General features: G+C 46.5%; 1 protein-coding gene across 6 annotated transcripts in view; it reads left to right on the top strand.

The window, feature by feature from the left end:
- Positions 1 to 11,877, top strand: part of WNK2 (WNK lysine deficient protein kinase 2) — a 93,959-nt gene extending 82,082 nt beyond the window's left edge. For 4 of the 6 annotated variants that reach the window (XM_053989210.1, XM_053989209.1, XM_053989213.1 and 1 more), the window contains one exon: positions 3,907 to 4,293. In XM_053989210.1, coding sequence (XP_053845185.1) covers positions 3,907 to 4,254 — 348 coding nt within the window. In that variant the 3' untranslated portion in view covers positions 4,255 to 4,293. Of the gene's footprint in view, positions 1 to 3,906; positions 4,294 to 11,642 lie in introns of those variants that run through there. The other 2 variants (XM_053989212.1, XM_053989215.1) reach the window with 2 other exon arrangements.
- Positions 11,878 to 22,745: the final 10,868 nt, after the last annotated feature.

Raw genomic sequence — 22,745 nt, 5'->3', positions numbered from 1 at the left:
AAGTATTAGAAAGAACTGAGGTTAAACTGCCTGAGTGATTTCTCTCTGTGATCTTTGTGAAGATATGATGAAATAATCATTTTTACAGGTAATTTTGGTTAGCATTAGTCCAGGAATAAGTTTAGGAATATGAGCAGCCTTCTATGCAAAGAATACTGAATATTGTGTACTTAAAGACACTATTTGGAAATGCCTGAGAATTGAAGGGCTTGCCAAAAATGTTTATTATTCTCCATGCGGTGTGTAGCTCCATGGGATTTACAGAAAAAACATTACCCCCAAAAAGCTGAAACATGTTCCCAGTGCATAGTGAGGTTGTTTCTGAAAACACACAGGTCTGTGTCACTGGGTGCTGGGGGCTTGGGCACCTTCAGCAGCATCTGAACCTCTGCTGGCATTTCCTGACTCGTGGGCTTGGGTGTGCTGGCGGGAGCAGCCGGGCTGGACACGGCCACAATGCCAAAACCAAGCCATAGCCCCTTCACTGTGTCTTCCCTCTCCGTTGGATTGGGGAAATAAAAAATGAATCTGTATTTGAAACTATTCAACACTGCCTTGGTCTGAATAGTTTTCCAGGAATTAGAAAAGCACACACACATCTCTTCAGGAGTGCCTAAAAGCTTTGGGTTTTTGACAAACTGGGCAGAAGTGATAAAAGAGCTATCCACCTCTTTTATCATCCTTACCAGCTCGTGTTGGTAGCCAGCTCTGACTCTGCCCTATGACTCAGTTTCGTTTCAGTGGTAGCTGATCCATACAGGAGGAAAACAATGATGCTAATGGGGTAGCAAGCAAAAGAAAAATCATCTAAATCCTGCCTTTTCAAATGGGTTGTGATAGATATGGTCAGCTTTCACAACAGAATTACCTGTTTTCCTCTGTTCTGATATAAACCTAGAAGTATTTATGATGATGTTAAGTCACACCCAGTGCTTGGCTGTGTAATTTGACAGTACTGGAGCTGTGAGTATCACTGAGGTGGCACTTTGAAGTTTGCCTGATAGAGCACAGGAAAAATTGTAACAAGTCCAAACAATAGATTTGGGGTATTTGAACTACCCTAGCCTTTGTCTTGTGAGGTTTTTTCATTTTTACCAGTGTTTTCTGGTATGTTGTTCTCTGTGTATGTATTATTCTTGTTTTCTAAATGAGTTTGTGTGATTATGTGGGGGAAGGGGAGTAAACAGCCACAAAGGAAAAACTGTCAGGAGAGGGCAGGTGTGGGGGAAGCAGGAGCTGGTGGCTGGTACCTGCAGGGACATGTACAGGTGCTCAGAGCAGAAGTGTGTCCGTGCAGGGAGAGTTGGGTGTGTGCAGGTGAGGAGGTGGCACGAGCAGAGGTGCAAGGGTGGCGGGTGGAGGTGCCACTGTCTTTCTTGGCTCAGTGAGTTCATAGCTTCAGCAGAGGAGCCTAGTGGGATATGTAGAGGGGAAGAGCTTCCCTTCCTACCCATATGATACATGGCACCCTGCCCTCCTGAGACCTCACCCTCAGGACTGCCTGCAGGTCTAGGGTCCTCAGCACAGGGAGGCCATGGGGATGCTATGAGGGCTAAAGCTGGCCAGGCAGGAGTGACGGGAGCCCACGCAGGCTCATGGCTGCACCGGTGACTATCACCCCCAGCAACTCAGGCTCCTCCTCAGGTGAACCCTAACCATGGACACAGCAGTGTGCAGCACAGGGGCTTCCCTGGCTGTCATCCCACATCAGCCTGGCTGGCTTGAGATGCTGAGCCGGTCCTGTTCAGGGCTGTGCTGTGATCCCAGCAGAGCAATGCGCACATCTCGTTCAGTACTGCCTGAATGTCCACCTGCTGCCCTTTGAACGGGACCAGCAGAGGGACTTGCAGTCTCATGGCTTTCCTGGAGCTGGGAAATCCACAGCTTTGAGGCTGCTTTTCTGGCACATGTTAATTTCAGTCAGCACCTCCATGCAGGAATTGATAGGATGTGTGGACCTCCATCAGTGTTGAGTCATCAGAATTGGTTAAAAAGGTGATGGTTAAAAAAGGCCATACCCAAGAGGCTCCTACCAAGGGGAAGACACAAGAGCCAGGTGCCATAGCTCTTAAAGTGTGTATTTAGCTCACTTGAAGCATGGGAGGAAGGTAGAGAAAGCAAACTTAAACCATTAACTTGTGTTTGTCGTGATATTATCATGTTTAATGTGTATGTGTAATGTTGGGTTTGGGGCATGACAGTTTTTTCTGGTCACACATATGTAGCATTAAATGCAGCCACTGCTTTACTGAGGAATTCAGCTGAGAAGGAAAAAGTTCAGAACTGGAATGAGTCAGATTTCTCAGTACTTTAAAAGAGCTGAAAATAAGCTTTTTCAAATTAATTTTTTAAAACTGCAAAAATGTCACCTCGCATTTTTAGTGCCACCGAATAATCTCTTGCTAGTATAGTCCAACTCCTGGCTCTGCACAGGGCACCCCAAGAGCCCCACACATGCTTGGGAGCGTTGTCCAAAATGCAGCATTTTCACAAACATCTGTTGGCATTCCTCACAGGTACTTAGTTTGGTGGAAAACACCATTTTGAGGATGTTAAAACAAGAATCTAATAACAGCATACAGAAGTCTGCAGGTCTTAAAAATATATCCTTGATTCCTCTGTTTCTTGTTCTTTGGTTTCTGTTAATTTTGGTGGGGTTTTATACATTATTGGTGTTAAATTCATGATCCTGAAGCATCTCTTTCAGTTCAATGTTCACCATCAGATTCAGGTTTCAGGTGAGAAGGAGAGACAGGGAAGTGAAGGAGAGTATCAAATAGTTCTGTATTTTTCTAAAATTGCCCTTGGAACAGAGATTAATGCCCCAAAGTAGGACATCCTGGAGGACATTGCAATTTTTATTGTTCACAAACGTGGAGTAAGCATCCCACACAACCTTAAACATATATTCATTTTTTATGCTGAAATTTCACCTTCATACCAGTTTTATCAATTGAATGTGAAATACCACATTGATGGGAGACTCCCAGAATTAAATAACACCCTTTTTTCCTTATGCCATAAATAGGTGATGGCCTGGTAGGAACCCTGGCAGGGAGCTGTAAATTCTGTGACATGAAAAATGTAATGACATGCTGCAAACATTTGGGGTAACAGCAGTTCCCATGGCATCATGCAGGATGGAGTGTGTAATTTGGGAAGCTCTGCCATCCCATATTGAGGGAGGAGAGCTCTTTCTCTGCCCCTCACATGCAAAAGCTGAATAATTTAAGTGTATGTTAATAGAATTTTAGAAAAACAGCTGAAATTGATCCTGGCAGCCCATGAGGGAGAGCAGCCCAGTTGTGTCCTCACTGGCTTTGCCTCACCTGGCACGACCAGCACCAGTGCCAGGCACTGAGCCGCCGCGAGAGGTCTCCTGCCACCTCCAGCACCATCAGCTCCCTGCGGCTGTGTGAAACAATTTTGGATGGAAATAAGGGCTAGAATTTTTAAAGCTCTTTTGAGGCTGGCAGTAAAAGCATGGGATTTGGGTTAATTCTGTGTTTAGTGAAATTTATTTACTTTCATGCACAAGTTAACATTGAGTTCCTTTGGACATGCAAGGGTGTTAATTTTCACTTGTTTAATGATGCTTCCTCTCTTCTTAAAAAATGAGGTTATAGTGAGGTAACTGTCCCCTGTGCCTCATATCAGCCTTTTCTATTAAATTCCAAATATTCTGTCTTTTAAAAAACCCAAAAAAAAAAAACCAAAAAAAACCCCAACCCCCCAGCAAAAGTATAAAAGGAAAAAAGAAATGAGCCCAAAAGAAAGCCCCAAGGGCACCATGGCACTCCTGTGCCTGTGTCCGCAGCTGCCCAGGGTCCAGCGTTGGGCCGGGACGCTGCTGGCATGGGGACAGCAGTGACCTGTAGCAACATTTCTTGTGTTTCTCTTTTGTAGGTAAGTTCAGTAAGGACAGGACTGGGGAGCAAGTGCCCTGTTCCAGTGGCTTGCCCCATGCCCACAGGATTAGCTCCTGGAGCTGTGCCATCCCTGCCAGTGCCCGTGCCAGGGCCTGCCCTGGCTGGCGCAGTGACACCGTACGTGATGCCTCTCTGTCAGTACGGAGCAGTGTTCCCTTCGCCCGTGTATGGAGTGCCATGGCCGGGGCCGGTGGCACAGCCGGGACTGGTCCGAGGGCCCAGCATTGTGCGCTTCTCGCCGCTGGGCCGGAGCTGCCTGCGGATGTACCCGGTGCCGCTGCAGCACCCGGCCCGGCCAGCCAGCCCACGGCTGCGCATGACCTAGCATGGGGACCCTGCCACGGGGACCTTGATGTGGGTGACCTTGCCATGGGTGATCCTGCCCTGGGTCCCGGTGGTTTTGATGCCGTCATGTTGGAGTGCTTGCTCTGTACATGCCATGGTCTGTGTGGGGTGAGGTGGGCCCCCAGGCACAGCCATACCCTGCATCAGCAATCACTGTGAGGCGGCATCACCACAGATCATTTGTTGTCGAGGCAATACCTGCGTCTGTCCAATTGCTGAAGACACTTTATTCCTTGTATTCTGTTTCACACTTGCGATCCTTAACATAATTGTACTTGAATTGATAATTAGGAAATTGTACTAACCCTGCAGGAGTTCAGTGCCTTGAATCTCAGCTTTCCAGTCCCAGCTGGAAAGAGATGTACAATTATTTGAAAGGTGTATTTTATTTACAATCTGCTTGTGAGATGGAGGTCTTTTTATTTGCAAAGATATTGCAAGTTTACAGTTGATGTTCCTCATCAGCTTCATTCTGCTGTAAATGCTTTGTTTTTATTCACAGGTTGAATTTTCATTTCTGAAGCTTTTAGAAGTAAGAATTGTGAGGTGAGGTTTGTTTGACATGCTTGTTTGATGCACTGATCGTAAAATTGTTGGTGTTTGTACAAGGAGTAGTGAAGTGCACATTGTAATGTAGGAGCATTTACAGAGTGATCCAAGGAAGGTGTGATACAAGGACTCGGGAACAGCTTTGGGCAGCGCTCTCCATTCTCCTTCCCAGCCTGTGGTAAAGTAATTGTAGATGGCGACTTAATTCTGTAACAGGCAGCAAATGCTCTTTTTCCTCTGGATCAGCAGCACACTGGATTTCATTTCCTTTCCCTATATTGTGGGCTTTTCTAATTTAGTTAAATCACAAGCTCATGCATGTTCCATAAGTGAAGACAAGTAATGGAACTGTTGATTCTAGCAAATCATATCTGCAGGTGGCTGTGAGCCCCATGTGAGCAGAGCACGCACATGTTCAGGTTCTGCTCTGGCCACTGAGCTTGAGGGCGATGTCTGGTCCCTGGTGTGCCAGCTGTGTTCATGCTAAAACAGAATAAAAATGTGAAGCTGTTCTTTTTCATATCTGACACTTTAGGTTTTGTGTCTCACTGCCTTCTGTTTGGAATTACTTATTTATTTATTTATTTATCTTTATTTTTACCCAAGTTTGCGCTCCAGGTGGCATGGACACCTCTCTCCTGTTCGAAAGTTGCTTTTTTCCTATTTTACTGTGCATAGAGCCTCCACCTGCACTTAGTGTAAAGGCACAAGGTAACCACTAGAGCTGGTTTGCCATGGTAAGTCTCCTTCCTTCCCTGAGCGCTATGGACAGCGTTACAGGCACAGGACCCAGGTGTGGGCACACCCTAAGGCCCCACAACAACATTTTGTAGCCCTCTGCTGAGGGGCAGAGACATCCTGTGCTGCCAAGCTGTGAATTGTATAGTTCTATTGTACTTCAAGCATTATACCTGTCTAAATTACTTTGTTTGTACCCTTTGAAAATATTATTCCATCAATTCAGTTAGAATTGAATTTTATAGACAATTATGCAGAGTCTTCTGCCTGGGCAAAATACTTACTGCAGTAAGAGATTTCTGTTCTCTGTACCATGTATCTTTAATTTGTTTGGGTTTTTTAGATTCATGTCTGTATGTTTCATGAGCAAACATGGAAAATGTTCTCACACCGGGTTCCCTTCGGCTCACACTGAATCCTACAGTTTATGTCGCTGTTGCCTGTATAGTCTATCCCTTGTATACTGACAAAGTCAGTGGCACTAAAAGCCCCAAGAAATTGTATAGATTAAAAAGAAAAATAAACATTTTGTGCTTGAAAAAGGTGTGAAAAACCCAGTGTTTTCCTAAAACATAGAGCAGTGTCAATTTCCAGCTGTTCCAGGTAATTCTGTGTTTGTTTTCCAGACTCCTTGTGCCTGGATTGTGTAGCAGGAGCAGATGTGGTGCCTCCAGCAGTTGTTGGGTGCTCTCCACAGCGGTGCCCAGGGTGCATGATGGCACCCTGGGGGCACTGAGCCCTGAGCCCTACCTGGGGCTGCTCCTGGGGCTGCAGCCTCAGCTGGTTCCTTTGAGCATGTGGCTCCCTCAGGGCTGCTGGTGCTGCTCGTGAGGATGCTCAGTTTGGTAGGTGGGAAAGAGGCCCATGAACTGAGGCTCCTGAGCTGCAAAGCACTAGGGAAACCCTTCTGAAGGATCCTGGCATCATTTAAGTGTGAGGAAGCTCGGTCCTGTTGCCAGCACCCTCTTGGCATTGGGTGAGGCTGCAGGAGAAATGAGAGAAGGGCATGCAGGTGTGGCACTCCTGCTCTTGTCTCCGTGTGGCTTTGCTGTCTGTGCTATGTTGGTTGGGAAGTCTCTGGTCCACGCTGGTGCCCGTCTGCCCCACAGTGGCTGCGTTGCATGGCTGTGCTCCCGGGAGAGGTGGGGTAGCTGGGGAGCAGGGCATGGGCACAGCTTCCAGGGCCTTGGGAGGTGTGCACCTTCCTGTTGCACGGGGCCCAAGCAAGAGCTCAGAATGTGTTGCTGACATGGTCATACTCGTGATTTTTTAATTTCCTGATGGCCCTCTTGGCTGCAGCTCTTCTGGCTGTTCACTTCAAGCCATGTTTTTTTTTGCCCTCCGTTGTGAGGATTGTGTCACAGGGTACTTTGACCTCAGTGGCAATTAAGTAAATGACATGAGATTAAATAAATGGAGCAACTTCTTGAGCAAAAGGTGAGCCAAGAGTAAGACAGAACTGAGGGGTCCATGCTGCACCATCAGCGTGGGAAAACTGCACCTAAAAAGATCCCCTACAGATCCCAGAAATTAACTCGTTTTATTCCTGACTGAATATTGCTTCAACATGCAGCAAATGGGTCAAACATGCTGGTAGAATTCCTGGCCTTGCTGGTTCCAGTCCTGCATGTCCTGTAGCTCTGCCATCACCCAACATTCCAAACCAGCACTGTACTGCAGGGACATGTGGGAAGTCAGCACAGAGGCTCAGCTTCAAATACCAGGTTTCAATGAGGGAGCTCACAGATCTCCTGATTTTTAGTCTTTCAGTTATAGAAATTTAATACAAATCTTGAAAAAATGTTTATCCCCCCAAGGTCACTCACCCAATAGTGGGAAAGTTTTGCAGTTTTCAGTTTGGGAATTTGGGAAAGTAGTTGAAGTTTGCCTGTGTGACTTTTATTTGGCTTTCTGATTGCCTTATGTCGTGATGGAATATCTTAATGCACATCCTGCTTTCCCACTGCATTCCCAGCTTGCTTGGAGTAAGACTGGACATGGAGAGGAGCTGCTGCCATTGGCACTGCTCATCTGCCACAGGGATGCAAAGCTGGGCACTGGAGATGTCAGGGAGGAACACTGCAGTGGTTTAAGGCTCTTTTGCAAATCTGGATTCAACCTCCCTGGAACAGATTTCACTCAAAAGAATAATCGGGCCCTTGCAGATCGTTTTCGTGTTTAACTCTTGTCTCCAGTCCACAACTTTAAAGAGAGAATATTTTTTTAATTCCTTTAAAAAAGAAAAAAAAAAATCTTTAAGAAGGTGTTTTAAAGAGGAAATGTTGCCCAGAGAAGCTGTGGCTGGCCCTGGATCCCTGGAAGTGTCCAAGGCCGTGTTGGATGGGGCTTGGAACAGCCTGGGATAGTGGAAGGTGTCCCTGCCCAGGACAAGGAGTGGGGTGAGATGGGCTTTAAGGTCCCTTCCAACTTAAACCATTCTGGGACTCTGTGATTACTTAACCATTACTCCATATCTGTCTTTACAGTGCTCCGTCTGTGCCTTCTACTTTTCTCTGAAATCCTTGACATTAGCTGAGGGCAAGACAGGGGACTGAATGGGTGAGATGTGGCATTCTCTGTGCTCCTGCAGAGTTACCTGTGTTGGGAACAGGGTGCTAAGAGACAGGATTCCTGAAATGAGCTTCTTCCTCCAGGGGCAGGTATTGCTGTTTGGTGTTTGTGGAAGGAAATCACTAATACTTTGAATCATTAGTTTAACTTGGCTTTGCCAATGGTAGCTCTTTCCCTTCAAGCATTTTTCATTATCCCAGTGCATTACTGTCTGGTCTGGGAACATGCAGAGTTTTTCCAGAGAAGCCCCATGGATGTTTTGTGGGTCTGTGTTGATTTTGTTCAGCTTGTGCATATTTGAGCAGGAAAAAAATCTGTCCTCACACATGCCTTGGAAGTTGGCTTTGGAGAGTTTTAACCAGAAGTATCCCTTCTAAAATTTATATGATGTCAGTATTGCTTTGCCTGTCATCCCCACTCTCCCTACCACCCCCACTGTAATGTAGGAAAAGGTTCAAGGTTTTTGGAGTGAGATCGATGTTAATAATCAGGTACCAGCTATTATGGCAAAAGCTTGCCTTGTTTTCTGCCTTGCTACCAGCTAGTTCCCCCCAAGTTTTCCATGGATGCTGTTGAAATTGTTGGCTCAGAGACAGTCACATGTGAAACAGTTTCTGACTGTGTGTCATGTACAGTGAGGTTTCTTTGCCTTCTCCAATTCTGTGTCTGCCCTCCTCTGTCCTGATTTTGGGCAATTCCTGTGGGACAGTGTGGGCACGATCTCTCTACAGAGCATATGACAAGGAGATCACGCTCTTGTTGTCATGGCTGGATGAATGTTTGATATGGGATTGATTTTATAAAACCACAAAACCATGATTGTGTTTTATTTCTGGCTATGATTATTTATCATGGATTGAGTCCTTGAGGAGCACCTCAGTGGTTTGTGGTGTTGGGCACCTGACTGGTGCTTGGGCAGACTGAGCTTCAGTGGAGTTGTCTGATGTGCTGATCTCTGTTACAGTTTTATCCCTGACAGTCAGTTTCCTGTCTGAATACCCTAGAAATGAATACCCCAGTTTGTTGATCTGGTGGGAATTGTGCTGTGACTCATGTGTGCCTTTTGGCAGGGGCAACATTTCTGGCTATGGAGTGATCCCTGTAGATTCAGCAGGGCAAGGATGCTCCAGCCCAAACCATGCTGCTGCAGGGCTCCAGAAGTGCAGTGTAATGAGATAGATTTTAGGGGCTGTCAGGCTACAAATTCTGCTTTATGAAGAAATTTGTTGCTGCACTGCTGACTGTGTGAGCACAGAGATCACTTACACCTGATTCAGGTGGAAGTCAGGCTCGGACCAGGAGGTGGCTACTGTTGGGAATGATGTGATTCTCTCTCTGCTCCCTTCTCAGGGGTAGTTGTGTCCTATCAAGGCTGTTTCAGTCTGACACACAAAGTCTCAGGAAGCTTTAGGGCTCACTTGGTCATTGTGGAGAAGCTGTTCATAGACAATGCCCTATGATTTGATAAAATATCTGTTACAACAGTGAAATTCTTGTGAGAAGCTCTTGATTTTTCCAAATCTGGTAAGCATAGAGCACTTGGATGAATTTCTTTGTGCAGCAGGGTTGAATGCATGGTGAATATTGAGCGCATTGTTGTAGTCACAAGGTAGAGGGGAAAGTTAGGATTGTTTTTTCCTCTCAGAATGGAGCACATCCCTACACTTTGCCTTTCATGACTGAGGCACCACTTGAGCACCAGCTGTGGCACTGTGGCTTTTGAAGAGCTGGGGATGATGAGAGTCTCTCCAGACGCTTTTCAGGGGACTTCTCTGGGCCTGTTGCAGTTTTTGTGAGGCATTTAGGGCCCTGACACCTTGTAAAAACTTAGGAGATTTAGAAGGAAATAACCAGCTGCCAGTCTTTTTCAAATGGGGATTCTTCAGGTCTGACATAAAATAGCCCCAAAAAGTATTTACTCTGGTGTTGGTTTTTTTTTTCAATGACTTTGCAAATAAAGTAAAAACTTCCTCAGCATATCTAGTTTGTTTATCAGACTAGACAGACTGAATCTGGTATCTTTGTCCCTGTTAGGCAGCAACTACAGGGTGTGCCATGGCTGCCTTTTCCCACAGTTCTGCTGTCACCGAGCAAACTTGTGGGTGACTGCACTCCCCATCCTCTCCAGCACTGCTGCCCACCCAGCCTGGGAAAGCTCAGGTTGACTGAGCCTGGAGTAAGAAGTGGGCTGGTTGCCCATAGCTGAAGACCTGTTGGGGTTTGTTTTAGGAGCTAAGTGCCTGGGAAGCTGGCTCTGCTCTGGGTGTTGTGGCTGCCAGATTTTTTTTTTCCCAGTTACCTGGGGATAGTTAATTTTGTCCTATTTTCCTGGATGAAACTCCATGCCAAATGCTGGTTATCCACCATGAGCAGGCGTTGGGGTAGATCCAGGCAGATCTTCAGAGCTGATGTTGATCAGAAGCTCAGGAAGGAATTATGAGGAAGATATGCTTTTCCTTCCCTTAAAAGTCAATTCTTCCCATGAACAGGCAGAGCAGGCAATACAGGAGGGAGGAAGTTAGGGTTGCGTCTAACAAACACAAAGCCCAGACCACAGAGACACAGCAGAAGTTGTGCCAGATCCTGGCAGCGTCTGCACCGCGCGCTATCCCCAGCGTCAGCGTCTCCTGCCTCCCCCACTGCTCCAGGGACTCCCTGCATGGGCTCTGAGCGCTTCCCAAAGCTGTCTGCTCTGTCAGACCTGTCTGTGCTGCCCCTCCACAGCAGTATGCACGTGTTTGTCTGTCTCCGGGGTGCATGTCCCCCAGTATGTCCCCAGCGTGGCCAGTGCATGTGGTGGGCATGTGGTGCAGGCTGGGGAACACAAGGTGACAGCCTGTGCTGCTGCTGCCTCAGTGATGTGCTGCTCTCGGCACCTCCCTTGCCTTTTACGCTGGTTCTGTCATTGCTGTGCCCTTCATGTCTGTCCAAGCACCTTCCCTGTGCTCTGCTCCTGTGGCAGTGGATGGATCCCATCCCTGCCAGGATGGGGCACAGCATCTCTGTGGCCCTGCTGCAGGGAGGTCTCTTCCAAACCAACCATTCTGTGATCCTGTGATCCAAGGCTTGGACAAGGGAGTCTAGCTTGCAGGTGTGGGATCCGGTGCCACGACCTGCCCTGGCAAAACCACCCTCCCCTGACACCTGCACACAGCCTCACATCCATCTCCCCTCCTCCCAGCAAACTGAGCCAAACGCCGGCTGTCTCTGCTGGCTCTTTCCATCTCTGCCTCCTGGGAGCCTGGGTTTCCCCCCACAGGAATGAGAGCTCTGGGCTGAGGACCCTGTGAGGTGCCGAGGTTCTGCCACCAAAAAAAATGGTTTACACACCTGAGCTCTCAGCACAAGCGCCCATCCCAGCTCTGTCCCTGTTTCCAGGGAGTGGGACCAGATTGCGCTCTGGCAGCAGCACCTCTCACACACTTGAGGTGCCCTAGCTCACATGGCCTTTTTGGGTTTGGTTTGGGTTTTCCTAGATGTGAAATCCATATATGGATTTTTTTCTTTTAGATTCTGAAAATGAGACCATCAGTGACTGACACGTGGCCCCCACAGCTACAGTGCCAAGTGCAAGGCCCTGCCATGGCCAAGGAGGAGGAAGAAGAAGATGGGAAATGATTTATCGTGTGTGAGGAATTCTGTGCTGTTCTGGTCCATTCAACGCTATTTTGTAACTTCTTTCTAACCATTTTTTTATTTATAGTTGGAAATACAAAAATGTTATGCAATAAAAAATAAAGGAGAATTATTTTGGGGGAAAAGGATTTTGTTCCAAATTGTTCCCTTCTGTTGTGAGCCAGGTTTCCGTGAGCAGCAGATGGAGAAGAGGGAGGAAGAGGAAGAGGCACTCCTTCAAATGCTTTTTGTTTCACACAGTTAATTGTCATTTAAGCAATTTTCCAAGTGATAAACTAGGCATGCATATGAGAAAGAGAAGTTCCAGTTCCATTTAAATTTCTCACAGTTCTTTTTTAAAGATGAGATTCTATTTTAAATCAACTTAAATCAAGTTACAAACCTCCGGATCCTTCACCGGAGAATGAGTCTGCTTGTCACTTCCCTTTTTACCTCTCTCTTTTTCTCATAGTCTGGCCACATTTTCTCGCCAGATTTAAATACAGTCTCAAGTCACTGTTGATTTTAAATGTAAGACTAAAATACTTCCAAATATGAGTGGGTAATTTGAGCCATTTTTAAGACTCTAAAATGCCTTCAAAGATCTAAACCGATGCAGTGGGGGTTTCTTTCTCTGGGTTCACTGGTGGTGGCTTTCAGCTGTCTCATGGACTGAGGTGATGGACAGAGTAGTTCGTAGCAATAATCTCATGAGTAACCATTTATCCAAGGACTACTCACCTGATTTTCAGAAAGATGGGTTAGCATTGTCCTAAGAAGTGGGAAAATGCTGCTCCTGCTGTTACATCTGGCCCCCAAAGTCTCTGCACCCACGGGCCTCCCTTGTTCCCCCTGCATTCCCAGCCCCGGCTGTTCTCACCCTCACTCTTGTTTTTGGTACCAGAGCCACAGGAGCCTCCCCTGCCCATCAGCCTCTCAATACCACCCTCCCTCGCAGCTGGAGCCAGGCGTTCTTTTTTGTTGTTATCTGCCATGTCTGTCTCTTCCAAATCTTGGTTCTAAGTAATAAATCTTATTTTGATTCTGTTGTTCCCTATTTCCTTTCCACCGTGGCCCCTCCTGTCCACCAGCAGGGGTGAGGAGAGCACAGGTGGAGGTACATGTAAAGCTCCAGAACCATTCAAACATTTGGTTAATTCAGAATTTTGAAGCCCCAGGGCCAAAATATACATATTTGTGTTAATTTTCTGCTTCTCTGAGGTGCCTCCTGGCCTTTTTCTGAGGAAATGGGATGGATCCACCTGCACCAGGAGCAGGGACTGGTGAGTGGTAAATCATTGCTGGCCTTGGGCTTCCCTGCTCACAGGGGGTACCAACCTCTGTCCCTTCCCTAATGGGGGGAGAAGGGGGACCCAGGTGAGTGGGGCACCTTCCTGTTTCTCTTATGGTTCTCTTTTCCCTGGCTGGGAGTGCAGCTCCCTGCTGAGTGGGGGGACAGGGTGTCATGTCCCTGAGGTGCTTCTCCAGGGATGAGTCACTACTCCAGTGATCACAGAAACAAAGTACTGTGCCTTCATCTCAGATTTTTATTCCCGAGTTTAAAAGATGGTTTTCTCCAGGGAAATCCCTTGCAGGGTCTCCTGGGGTCCAGAACTTCCTTCATCAATTGTTCTGAACCTCTCCACTGCTTCTACAGACCCTTAAGCTCCTCCACAGTTGCAGGAAACCAAGGGGCCTCTGTCTCCAAATCAGCATTTTATAAATATTCTATTAATATTCAGATTAAAAAGAAGGATTAGCACCAGGATTAAGGTTCAGGAGTGGAAGCTGCAGCAAGCCCTGGCTGGTGGCTGCTCCCCACATCTGCCCAGCCCACCTAGCTTTGGATAATCTCTCCTCTGAAGGACTTGTCCCTCTGGGAGGGTACCCCTGTGTTTGCTGCTTGCTCTATACTTTGGAGCGGTTAAGGGTCCCTGAGCTCCTCTGGGATGAACCACTGAATGGGATCTGCTAATTCACCCCATGGTTCTGTGAGGGGGAACAGGTTTAAACTAAATAAGAATAAATTTAGATTGGATTCTAAGAAGACATTGTTCCCTGGGAGGGTGGGGAGGCCCTGGCACAGGGTACCCAGAGCAGCTGTGGCTGCCCCTGGATCCCTGGCAGTGTCCAAGGCCAGACTGGACAGGGCTTGGAGCAGCCTGGGACACTGGAAGGTGTCCTTGCCATGGCAGGGGTGTGAAAGGATGGCTTGTAAAGTCCCTTTCAACCCAAACCATCCCAGGATTCTGTGGTCCCAATGTTTCATCCCAGCCTCCCTGCTGGAGAAGAAGAAGATGTGAGTACTGGGGGTTTATGGCAATGGAAGGAAATTCCTGCAAATGTTGAAAGCACAGCTTAGTTCCCTGTGGCTTCAGGGGCTGCTGAAGCAGTGAAGTGTTTGGGTGGCTGCTGATTTGAGGGGCAGGGAAGACTGGAAATGTTTCAAATCCCCTCTGGATTTTTGCAGTTTCTGTAAGACTTTAGAGAATGTTTAAATGGTTTCTTTTCTGTGCAGTTTCTCAATGCTTTAGTTATCTGAGCAGGAGAGTTTCTGGAAAGTAAAAGAGGGAATACATTTGGTGAGAGACTGATGTGATGCCTGGGGGCATGTGGAGATGTTTGAGGCTGCTGGATGTTTAACAGGGATTCCAGGGGCTTGTAACACACTCATGGAAATGCAGAGCCAGTTAAAAATGTCAAAATGCAACATCATTCTCAAGTGTTTGCTGATGGCACGTGAGCTGCTGGACTCAATGGTGTGTGCTTTGGGAGAGGGATGGCTTGGGGACCCCATAGGGCTTTGCAGCCCTAAACCTTTTGTTTGGGGGCATTTTGGGAGGTAACTTGTGTTTATTATCCTTCTTAGAGCATGCACTGGTTTTTTTGTTTTTTTTTTTTTTAACCATAAACTGGTGTCAGTGGAGCTCTGCATTGCTGTGCTGCTTATTGGTGGCAGAATGAACTTTCTGTGTCCCGGTGCTGGCTGGTGATGCAGGGATGGGAGAAGGCATCTGGAAGAAGACACTCTCCTCCCAACACCCTCCCTGTGGGTTTGCTCTCACACATGAGAAACGATGAACACACTAAAAATCACTGGCAGTATCCCATTTGCTCTTGCAGTAGGATTCTAGGAGCATATTTCTGTATTTATTTTACATTTATTCAACACTGAGAGATGATATGAAGAAGCTGACAATTAGCAATGCAGAATATTTCTGCTTACTGATGAGCAAAGACAAGCAAAGGGACATGCAACTTGTAGAGTTCAGCAGTTGGAGACTTCTATTTGTCCTTTTCCTTCTATTTCCTTCTACCTACTGGAAGGTCTCCCTGCCTCTGGCAGGGGGTTGGAATTAGAAGAGCTTTAAGGTCACTTCAAACACAAACCATTCTGTGATTATATGATTATTCTTCACTGTTTTCTACCACCTCTTATTACAAAAGCAGACAAGGAAAATTGGAAATCACTTGCCTGGATGGTTTCTTCATGGGAAAACACAATTGCTGCAAAGCAAACCCAAATGCTCCACTTCAGCTGGAGCTGACACTATGAGCAGGTTTCCTGTGTCCAGCTCCAGCTGAATTAGAAGTGCCCAGAGTGGAGCTGTGCCCCTGTTCCAGAGGTGTGGGACCCTCTCGGAGCCAGGCTGGGCTCTCCATCTCTTTTTAATCAGCTCTGAGATGCTTTGAGTTACCTCCCTTCCCTGGGTGCTTCATCTCCATTCACACACATGCGGAGTTGGTCCTGTGGGAAAGTGCCTCAATTCCGTGCCTTTCTCACAGCACTGTTTATTTTCTTTATTTAATCTCTCTGGGTAAACTTTTGGCTGTGCTCAGCATCAGCAGCTCAGGCTCTAGTGACACACACAGTGTCCCCAGGAGTGATGGCCCCTGTGCAGGGCAGGTGGGACTGTGCTGGCCACCAGTGGGCAAGTGAGTGGGGAGCTCAGCTGGGCCAAGGGGTCCCTGCTGGACCCCAGTGGGGGGACAGCCTGAGATGACCTTTTCCAGATGAAAAAGCAAAGTTCCCCTTTCTTCTTTCCTCCCCTCCTTGTTCTGCAAAGCTGGAGCATCCCAAGGGGCTGTGCCCACCCTGGGGAAAGGGTCTCGGGGAGCTGGGGCTGTTCCATGAGGGCACCAGGATAGAAAAGGATACTCTGGGCTTTGGAGGGGATGCATGCCTGTACACCCTGTGACAATGTCATCCCTGTGACTGCCAACTCACTGCTCAGCCTGTCTCTTACCACAGAGTGAACCAGAGGGAAGGGCTGGGAGCAAACGGAGATTTTTTTATTGTCTTTTTGAATCAGATCTAGGACAAAATGTTCAAGATATGGGCTGGAGCCTGGAGAATTCCCCTGTGCCAGGCTGGGAGCTTGGGGCAGGCAGAGGCGCAGCATTCTGTTACAGGCCTCTAACTATTCAAATCTCTATTTTTTAAGAAACCTCTGTGTTACATCCTGGCTTCACTAGATACTCCTGTTACTGTTCATGAAATGACATGGACATGTGTGAGCTGCCCAAATCTGTTCCCAAACACTGATTTTTGCAGGGGACTAGAACTGGAGCGTGGAGTACAGCAGTGGCGGGGTGAGTTTTTCAGGGCCTGTTTTTCAGGGTGGGTTTTTCCACTCACACCGAATGCCTGATGGGCCGGAGCTGGCTCTCAGTGGCAGCAGTCCTCGGCTCTTTGTCATGGTGATCAGCAATGCTTCGCTGTTGTCATGGTTGCGGGGTTACTACTGAAGCCAAAGAACTGCACAGCCTCTTTATTCATAGTTTCAGTGTATAAACTAATTAAGTCAACTGAAAGCAGCAGTCTGTTCCCTGTGCCTTTTTTTTCTAATATGCGGGATCAGATAGACCTGATTCCTGCTGTATTCCAAAATATCCAGTCTGACTCCACTTCAGCTCCTTAGCTGAGTTTTGTACCTTAACACTGTCAGGAAAATTAATCCACAAACATCAGAGGTTTATGTCCAAAAAGGAGACAGAGGAGTCTTTTTTCTTTATTCGAATAAAGAGAGAGGCCATGGGGCATTCCCCTGAGGTCTCTCCAATTTTTGGAGGACACAGCCTCCTTTTTACCCTAATTTCCCGGCCACATTTCCCTTCTCTCTTTCCCCACTGGCTGAGGTACTTGAGAGGTACAGACTTCCCAATATGCCTGGTACCAGAGATTTCCCTCTAATGTATAACCCTCCCTTTTAATTTTTAATTCTTATGGAATTTAGGGTTTTCTCCCATTGTTTCTTTCATCTGTCAATGTCTAATTTAATTTATCAGCAAACCTAAAGTTTATTTGTAAAAGCAAATATCTTTTTCCATTCATCAATCAGTGGAATCCTTCCCATTGTTTCTTTTATCTCCCAGTGCTAGTTTTATCTACCAGCAGACCCACAGCTTGTTTGTAAAGACAAATTCACTATTCCTCTCAATCCCTCCTCTTTTATTTTTAATAATTGTCTTTACAAATTTTAGTTATCATTGACTTCATTTTCTGTTCCTGCGTCCTTTTTTGGTTTTGCAATTATTTGCAGAGACATCAGTTTCTGCCCTTTTGTAGCCATCTCTGGATCAGTAGGCATGGCTATTATCTGCACCCCTTTGATCACATGTTGAATAAGTTGTACTCAGCAAGGGATCGTGTATGGTAAAAAGATTAGAGTTGCCACAGCACATATGAGGAAAAAAGCATTTTTTAAACCCATAGTCCACCAGGTAGCCACAAAACATGTCCCATTCCCATCCTTTCCTTGTTTGGACCACCACCTTTCCATTGTAATTATGGAAGGAACACCTTACCCAGCTACGATTAGTGAGCTTAACAGGCCTTTGATTCCATCTGCCTTTATATCTGGAACACTCATAAGGGGAGCAGTTGGGGTCAAACAATCTAAACCCAAAGATAAAGTCCAGTCACAAACGCTTTTTCCCACATATATGTTCCCTGTTCTATTTAGACAATAAATGCCTCTTTCAGAAGAATTAAGCTCTTCCATGGACTTCCTTCTTCATCCCAAAATCCTCTTCCATTATGGACCTCACTCAGGGTGCTAACCCACCATTTAGGCTTGACTGGGCTGGCCACCCATGGCCAACTTTCAGATCCCTCTGGCCCTCCACAGACCCAACAATTGCTAAGGTTAAAGGTTTTTGCTACTTCTCCCAAAGTGATAAAAATTATTTTCCCACTTTTGGCCCCAACCTAACGGACAATATAAGGGTAAGATTATTAAGAGAAACATTCTAATGGTGTAATGTAATCTTCTAACCTAATTTTCACTTTCATGTTATCTTCCACACCACCTGTGGCGAGAGAAGGCACAGAAACAGCTTAACATAAAGAAAACAATGACAGCGAGGATGGGCCCCCAGTGACTGGAGGTCCAAGAGCAGAGATGCCCACACAGACTATTTCACCAGGCAGTCTGAGTAGGCACACAGGGATTCCCCCGATGTTGATGCACTGGCTGCTGCTCCAGTTCACCCCTGCGGAGTGTCAGTCGTGCCTTCCCATCCTTCTCCTCCCGCTGAGATGTCCAAATCTCCAGGGCTTCAGAGACCTTGACCCAAGTGTATGGGTCCTCCCATGTTCAGCTGTCTTGACGGCTGTTTCTCTGGTCAGTAACACATGGAAAGGTCCACCCACTTCGCCACCAGGGGTGCTTCTTTCCGCTCCTTAACTAGGACCCAATCTCCTGGATGGATGTGGTGAACAGCAAAGTCCAGAGGCAGGGGCTGTGCCAGCTGAGCTTCCTGTAGAAAAGATTTCACAAGAGATAGTATCCTGGCCACATATTGTTTCAAATATACATCACTTATCTCTACCCCCCCCCCTACTAGGCTGAGAATTACACGGGTAAGGAATTCCAAACATCAATTCAAAGGGAGATAACTGAATATCTCCCTTGGGTCTGGCCCTTATTTTTGCCAAAGCCAGTGGCAAGAGTCGTACCCACAGCATCTTAGTTTCTATCAGCAGCTTCAGGAGGTGTTTCTTTATTTCTCCATTCCTCCTCTCAACCCGGCCTGAACTCTGGGGGTGCCAGGGGGTATGGAGATTCCATTGTATCCCTAAGGCAGCCATAACTCCTTGAACAATTTTCCCTGTAAAATGAGTTCCATTATCTGAGTCTATTGCTTCCACAATCCCATATCTTGGAATTATTTGTTCCAAAAATACTTTAATAATGGATCCTGTAGTTGCTGAAACGGCTGGAAATGCTTCCAGCCGCCCTGTTAACTGACTCACTATTACCAGAAGACATTTAAATCTTGCCACTCCGGGCATTTCAGTAAAATCTACCTGGCATCTCTGGAAGGGACGTATAGCCCAAGGCCTCCCTCCCCTGGCATGTTTCTTTGTAACTCTGTTATTGGTTTTAGCACAAATAAAACGACCCTCAATAGCCTGCTTTGCCAGAGTAAAAAAACCCACAGCAGCATACGTTTTGAGGAAGGATTCTGCCAGTCCTCGGGAGCCCCAATGACTCCCTTCATAATGTTCTTTTAATAATTGTAAGGCCAGAGCTTTTGGTATCCACTGCTTACCATCCCTTGTAAACCAATTATCCCTTCTTTCCTCTGCCCCACTCTTTTTAATTATCTCAGGTTCCTCTGGTGGAAAAGACAGTTTCTCTGGCAGTGGTGCAGTTATTGGGAGCAAAGGGAGGATCTTAGATATTTTTGGCAACAATGCAGCTTTCTGAGCCTCTTCATCAGCCAGTCGGTTTCCTGTTACCTCCTCCCAGCACCCTGCCTGGTGCCCCCTTGATATGTTTGGGGGCTTTTTTTTTTTTGTTGGTTTTTTTTTTTTTTTTTTTTTTTTTTTTTTTTTTTTGTAAATTCATCACCTCCAATAGGCGAGAGATTAAGCTCTCATGAGCTAACGTCTCTTTCCCCTGCAGGTTAATAAAACCTCTTTCTTCCCATATTTTCTCAAATCCATATATCACCCCATATGCGTACTTAGAATCAGTAAAAACATTCCCTGTTTTGTGCCCGTATAATTCACAGGCTCTCACGAGGGCATACAGCTCCGCTGTCCGAGCTGACCAGCTGGGCGGTAACCTCCCCCCTTCCTTTAATTGCCTTCCATTCACGATAGAATATCCTGTAAATAGTTTCCGTTCTATCACCCCTGAAGACCCATCAATAAACACATTTTCTCCCTCAGGCCGGGGAGCATCCAAAAACCCTCCCCAGCCGGGTCCGGAGGCCAACCACCCCAACACAGCCATGGGTCTCCTCTTGGCCTCCCTCCCCAGGGCCGCCCAAACATGAGGCTGGGTTAAACCCCTCCCCACTTCCAAATTCTAAATCCTTCTGTTCCATCAAACAAGATTCACACTGTAACAACTGAGCGCTGGTCATCCACTTAGAGGCCCTCTCAGCTAACAAAGCTTTAATCTGATATGAAACTTCAACACCCTCCCCTTGTCAGCCTTCAGCCACCACCAGAGCTGTGGCTGCACAGTTCAGCAGACAATGGGGCCAGCTTCCGGCCACCAGCTCTAACAGCTTAGAAAAAAAGCAACAGGCCTCGGTGTTCCCCCATACTCTTGCACCAAAATTCCTTTAGCATGATCCTTTTTAACATCCACGTATAGTTCAAATTCCCCCTCCGAGTCCAGAAGAGCCAAGACTGGGGCATCAACCAACCCATCCTCCAATTCTCCCAAGCTTTGCTCTCCTTCTGACACCAGGACTATCCTGGTTAAAAAGTCACACAAAGGTCTGGCCACAACAGAGAAATCCTCAATCCATGCTCTGCAGCACCCCACCAACCCCAAAAACTGCCACAACTCCTTTCCTTGTATGGGGTAATGGTACTTGTAAAATCCCTTGTATTCTTTCTGGATCAACTCCCCAGTCAGAATGTGTCCCAAATATTTGACCTTTTTTTTTTTTTTTTTTTTTTTTTTTTTTTTTTTTTTTTTTTTTAACCCACCAACTGGGCCTTCTTTTTGGACACTCTAAGTCCTTTTTTAGCAAGAAAGTTAAGCAGCTTTACAGTAGCCTCCTCAAACACCTTTTCATGCTCCCCTGATAAAAGCAAATCATCCACATACTGCAACAACCTAACTCCTGAAGGTGGAGTAAACTCTCTTAATATTTTCTGCAAATAAAATCCCCAAAAGAAAATCCCAATCCTTCCATGTATAATCTGCATTTCCCAAATATTCCTCTATCTTTTCCCCCACCCCTATGGGATCATCCAAATATGGAGGTAATTCTTTTTTTTCAACTTTCTTATATCCTGGGTAGTAAGTGGTACAATTACAAACCCAAACCCTCCTCCTTGACCTCCCAAAGGAACTTGGCAGTGTGGCATCTGGTGTACCCCTGTCTCTTGGGTCCAAGGGGCTTGTGATGTCCTAAATTCAGTTCCTCTTCTAATTCTAGGGAGAGATACAATATGCTGCTGCCCTCCCCCCACACCATCATTATTCTCAGGTGAGGCCGTAGGAACAGCATTTCCCTGATCCCCTTGCTCCAGCAGGTGAGGATACAGGGGACTTGCATCCCAATCCTCACTGTTTTCCTCTTCCTCCCTTTTTTACTTAACACATAGATTTCTCCTGTTGCTTGTCTAATCTATATCAATCCACATTCCCTTTCAATCCATCCTTTCCAATTATCCTCTAAATATCTCCACAAAATGCAACACAAACAAATTCTATCTGTTCCAGAAGATGGCCATATAAGCCCCTTCAGCAACTTATACTCTGGCTACACAAGATAACAATATTTTACCATGATCTCTATAGTTATCTCTGGGTGAATGCCTGTTCCAAAACCTCAGCATTCTCCCCAAAGGACTCTCTGGGGGTATTATGGGATCGTCATCCCTTTTGCCAGGGCCCCTTCCCGGCTTTAACCCTGCAAACCTCCATGGGAGCCTTGTTTTACCTGTGCTACCGTCCATGGGTGCCCTCCCAGGTTTGCTCCCTGAAGATCCCATTTTACTCGCCGGTGAGATTTTCAGTGTTCCTTCCCTGTGGACTCTTCACAGACACCCCCTGGTCCGCCACTCATCTGCCAGTCTCGGGAACCCAAGGGGAGCTGATCACCAAAGCTGGGTGAGGCTCCCGTGGAAAGATCCCGGCCCGAGCCCCCAGCTTGTCAGGAAAATTAATCCACAAACATCAGAGGCTTATGTCCAAAAAGGAGACAGAGGAGTCCTTTTTCTTTATTTGAATAAAGGGAGAGGCCATGGGGCATTCCCCTGAGGTCTCTCCAATTTTTGGAGGATGAAGCCTCCTTTTTATCTTAATCTTTTTATCTTTTATCTTAATTTCCCGGCCACATTTCCCTTCTCTCTTTCCCCACTGGCTGAGGTACTTGAGAGGTACAGACTTCCCAATATGCCTGGTACCAGAGATTTCCCTCTAATGTATAACCCTCCCTTTTAATTTTTAATTCTTATGGAATTTAGGGTTTTCCCCCATTGTTTCTTTCATCTGTCAATGTCTAATTTAATTTATCAGCAAACCTAAAGTTTATTTGTAAAAGCAAATATCTTTTTCCATTCATCAATCAGTGGAATCCTTCCCATTGTTTCTTTTATTCCCAGTGCTAGTTTTATCTACCAGCAGACCCACAGCTTATTTGTAAAGACAAATCCACTATTCCTCTCAACACCAAGCAAAGTTCACTGATCATTTAATTGTCCCGAAACCTCCTTGCAAAATTGAAAAGGTCTGTGGAAAATGTCTTTTGAGCTGCTAAGATGAGGCGGAGAGCCAGTGTGTTGCAGCTGTGCTGCATTCCTTATCACTACTTTGCTCGGGGCAGGAACCTGGTCACTATGTTTAGTTTCTGAGTTTATGAATTGCTGGGTAAAAAAAGAAAATGGTGGCAAAATGCCTAGGGGAGGATCTCAGAGAAGCACCTCACTCCTGCCCCACCATGGGAGGATGGGAGGATGGAGAAGGACAACTTGGCATGGCACCAGCTGCAGCTGGCAGGCACAGAGTCCCCTCTGGCCAG

Source organism: Vidua macroura, chromosome 13 (assembly GCF_024509145.1).
Source record: "Vidua macroura isolate BioBank_ID:100142 chromosome 13, ASM2450914v1, whole genome shotgun sequence".
Lineage (NCBI taxonomy): Eukaryota > Metazoa > Chordata > Aves > Passeriformes > Viduidae > Vidua > Vidua macroura.
Note: the sequence above shows the minus strand (reverse complement) of the source record. Positions and strands in the feature narration are given on the sequence as shown.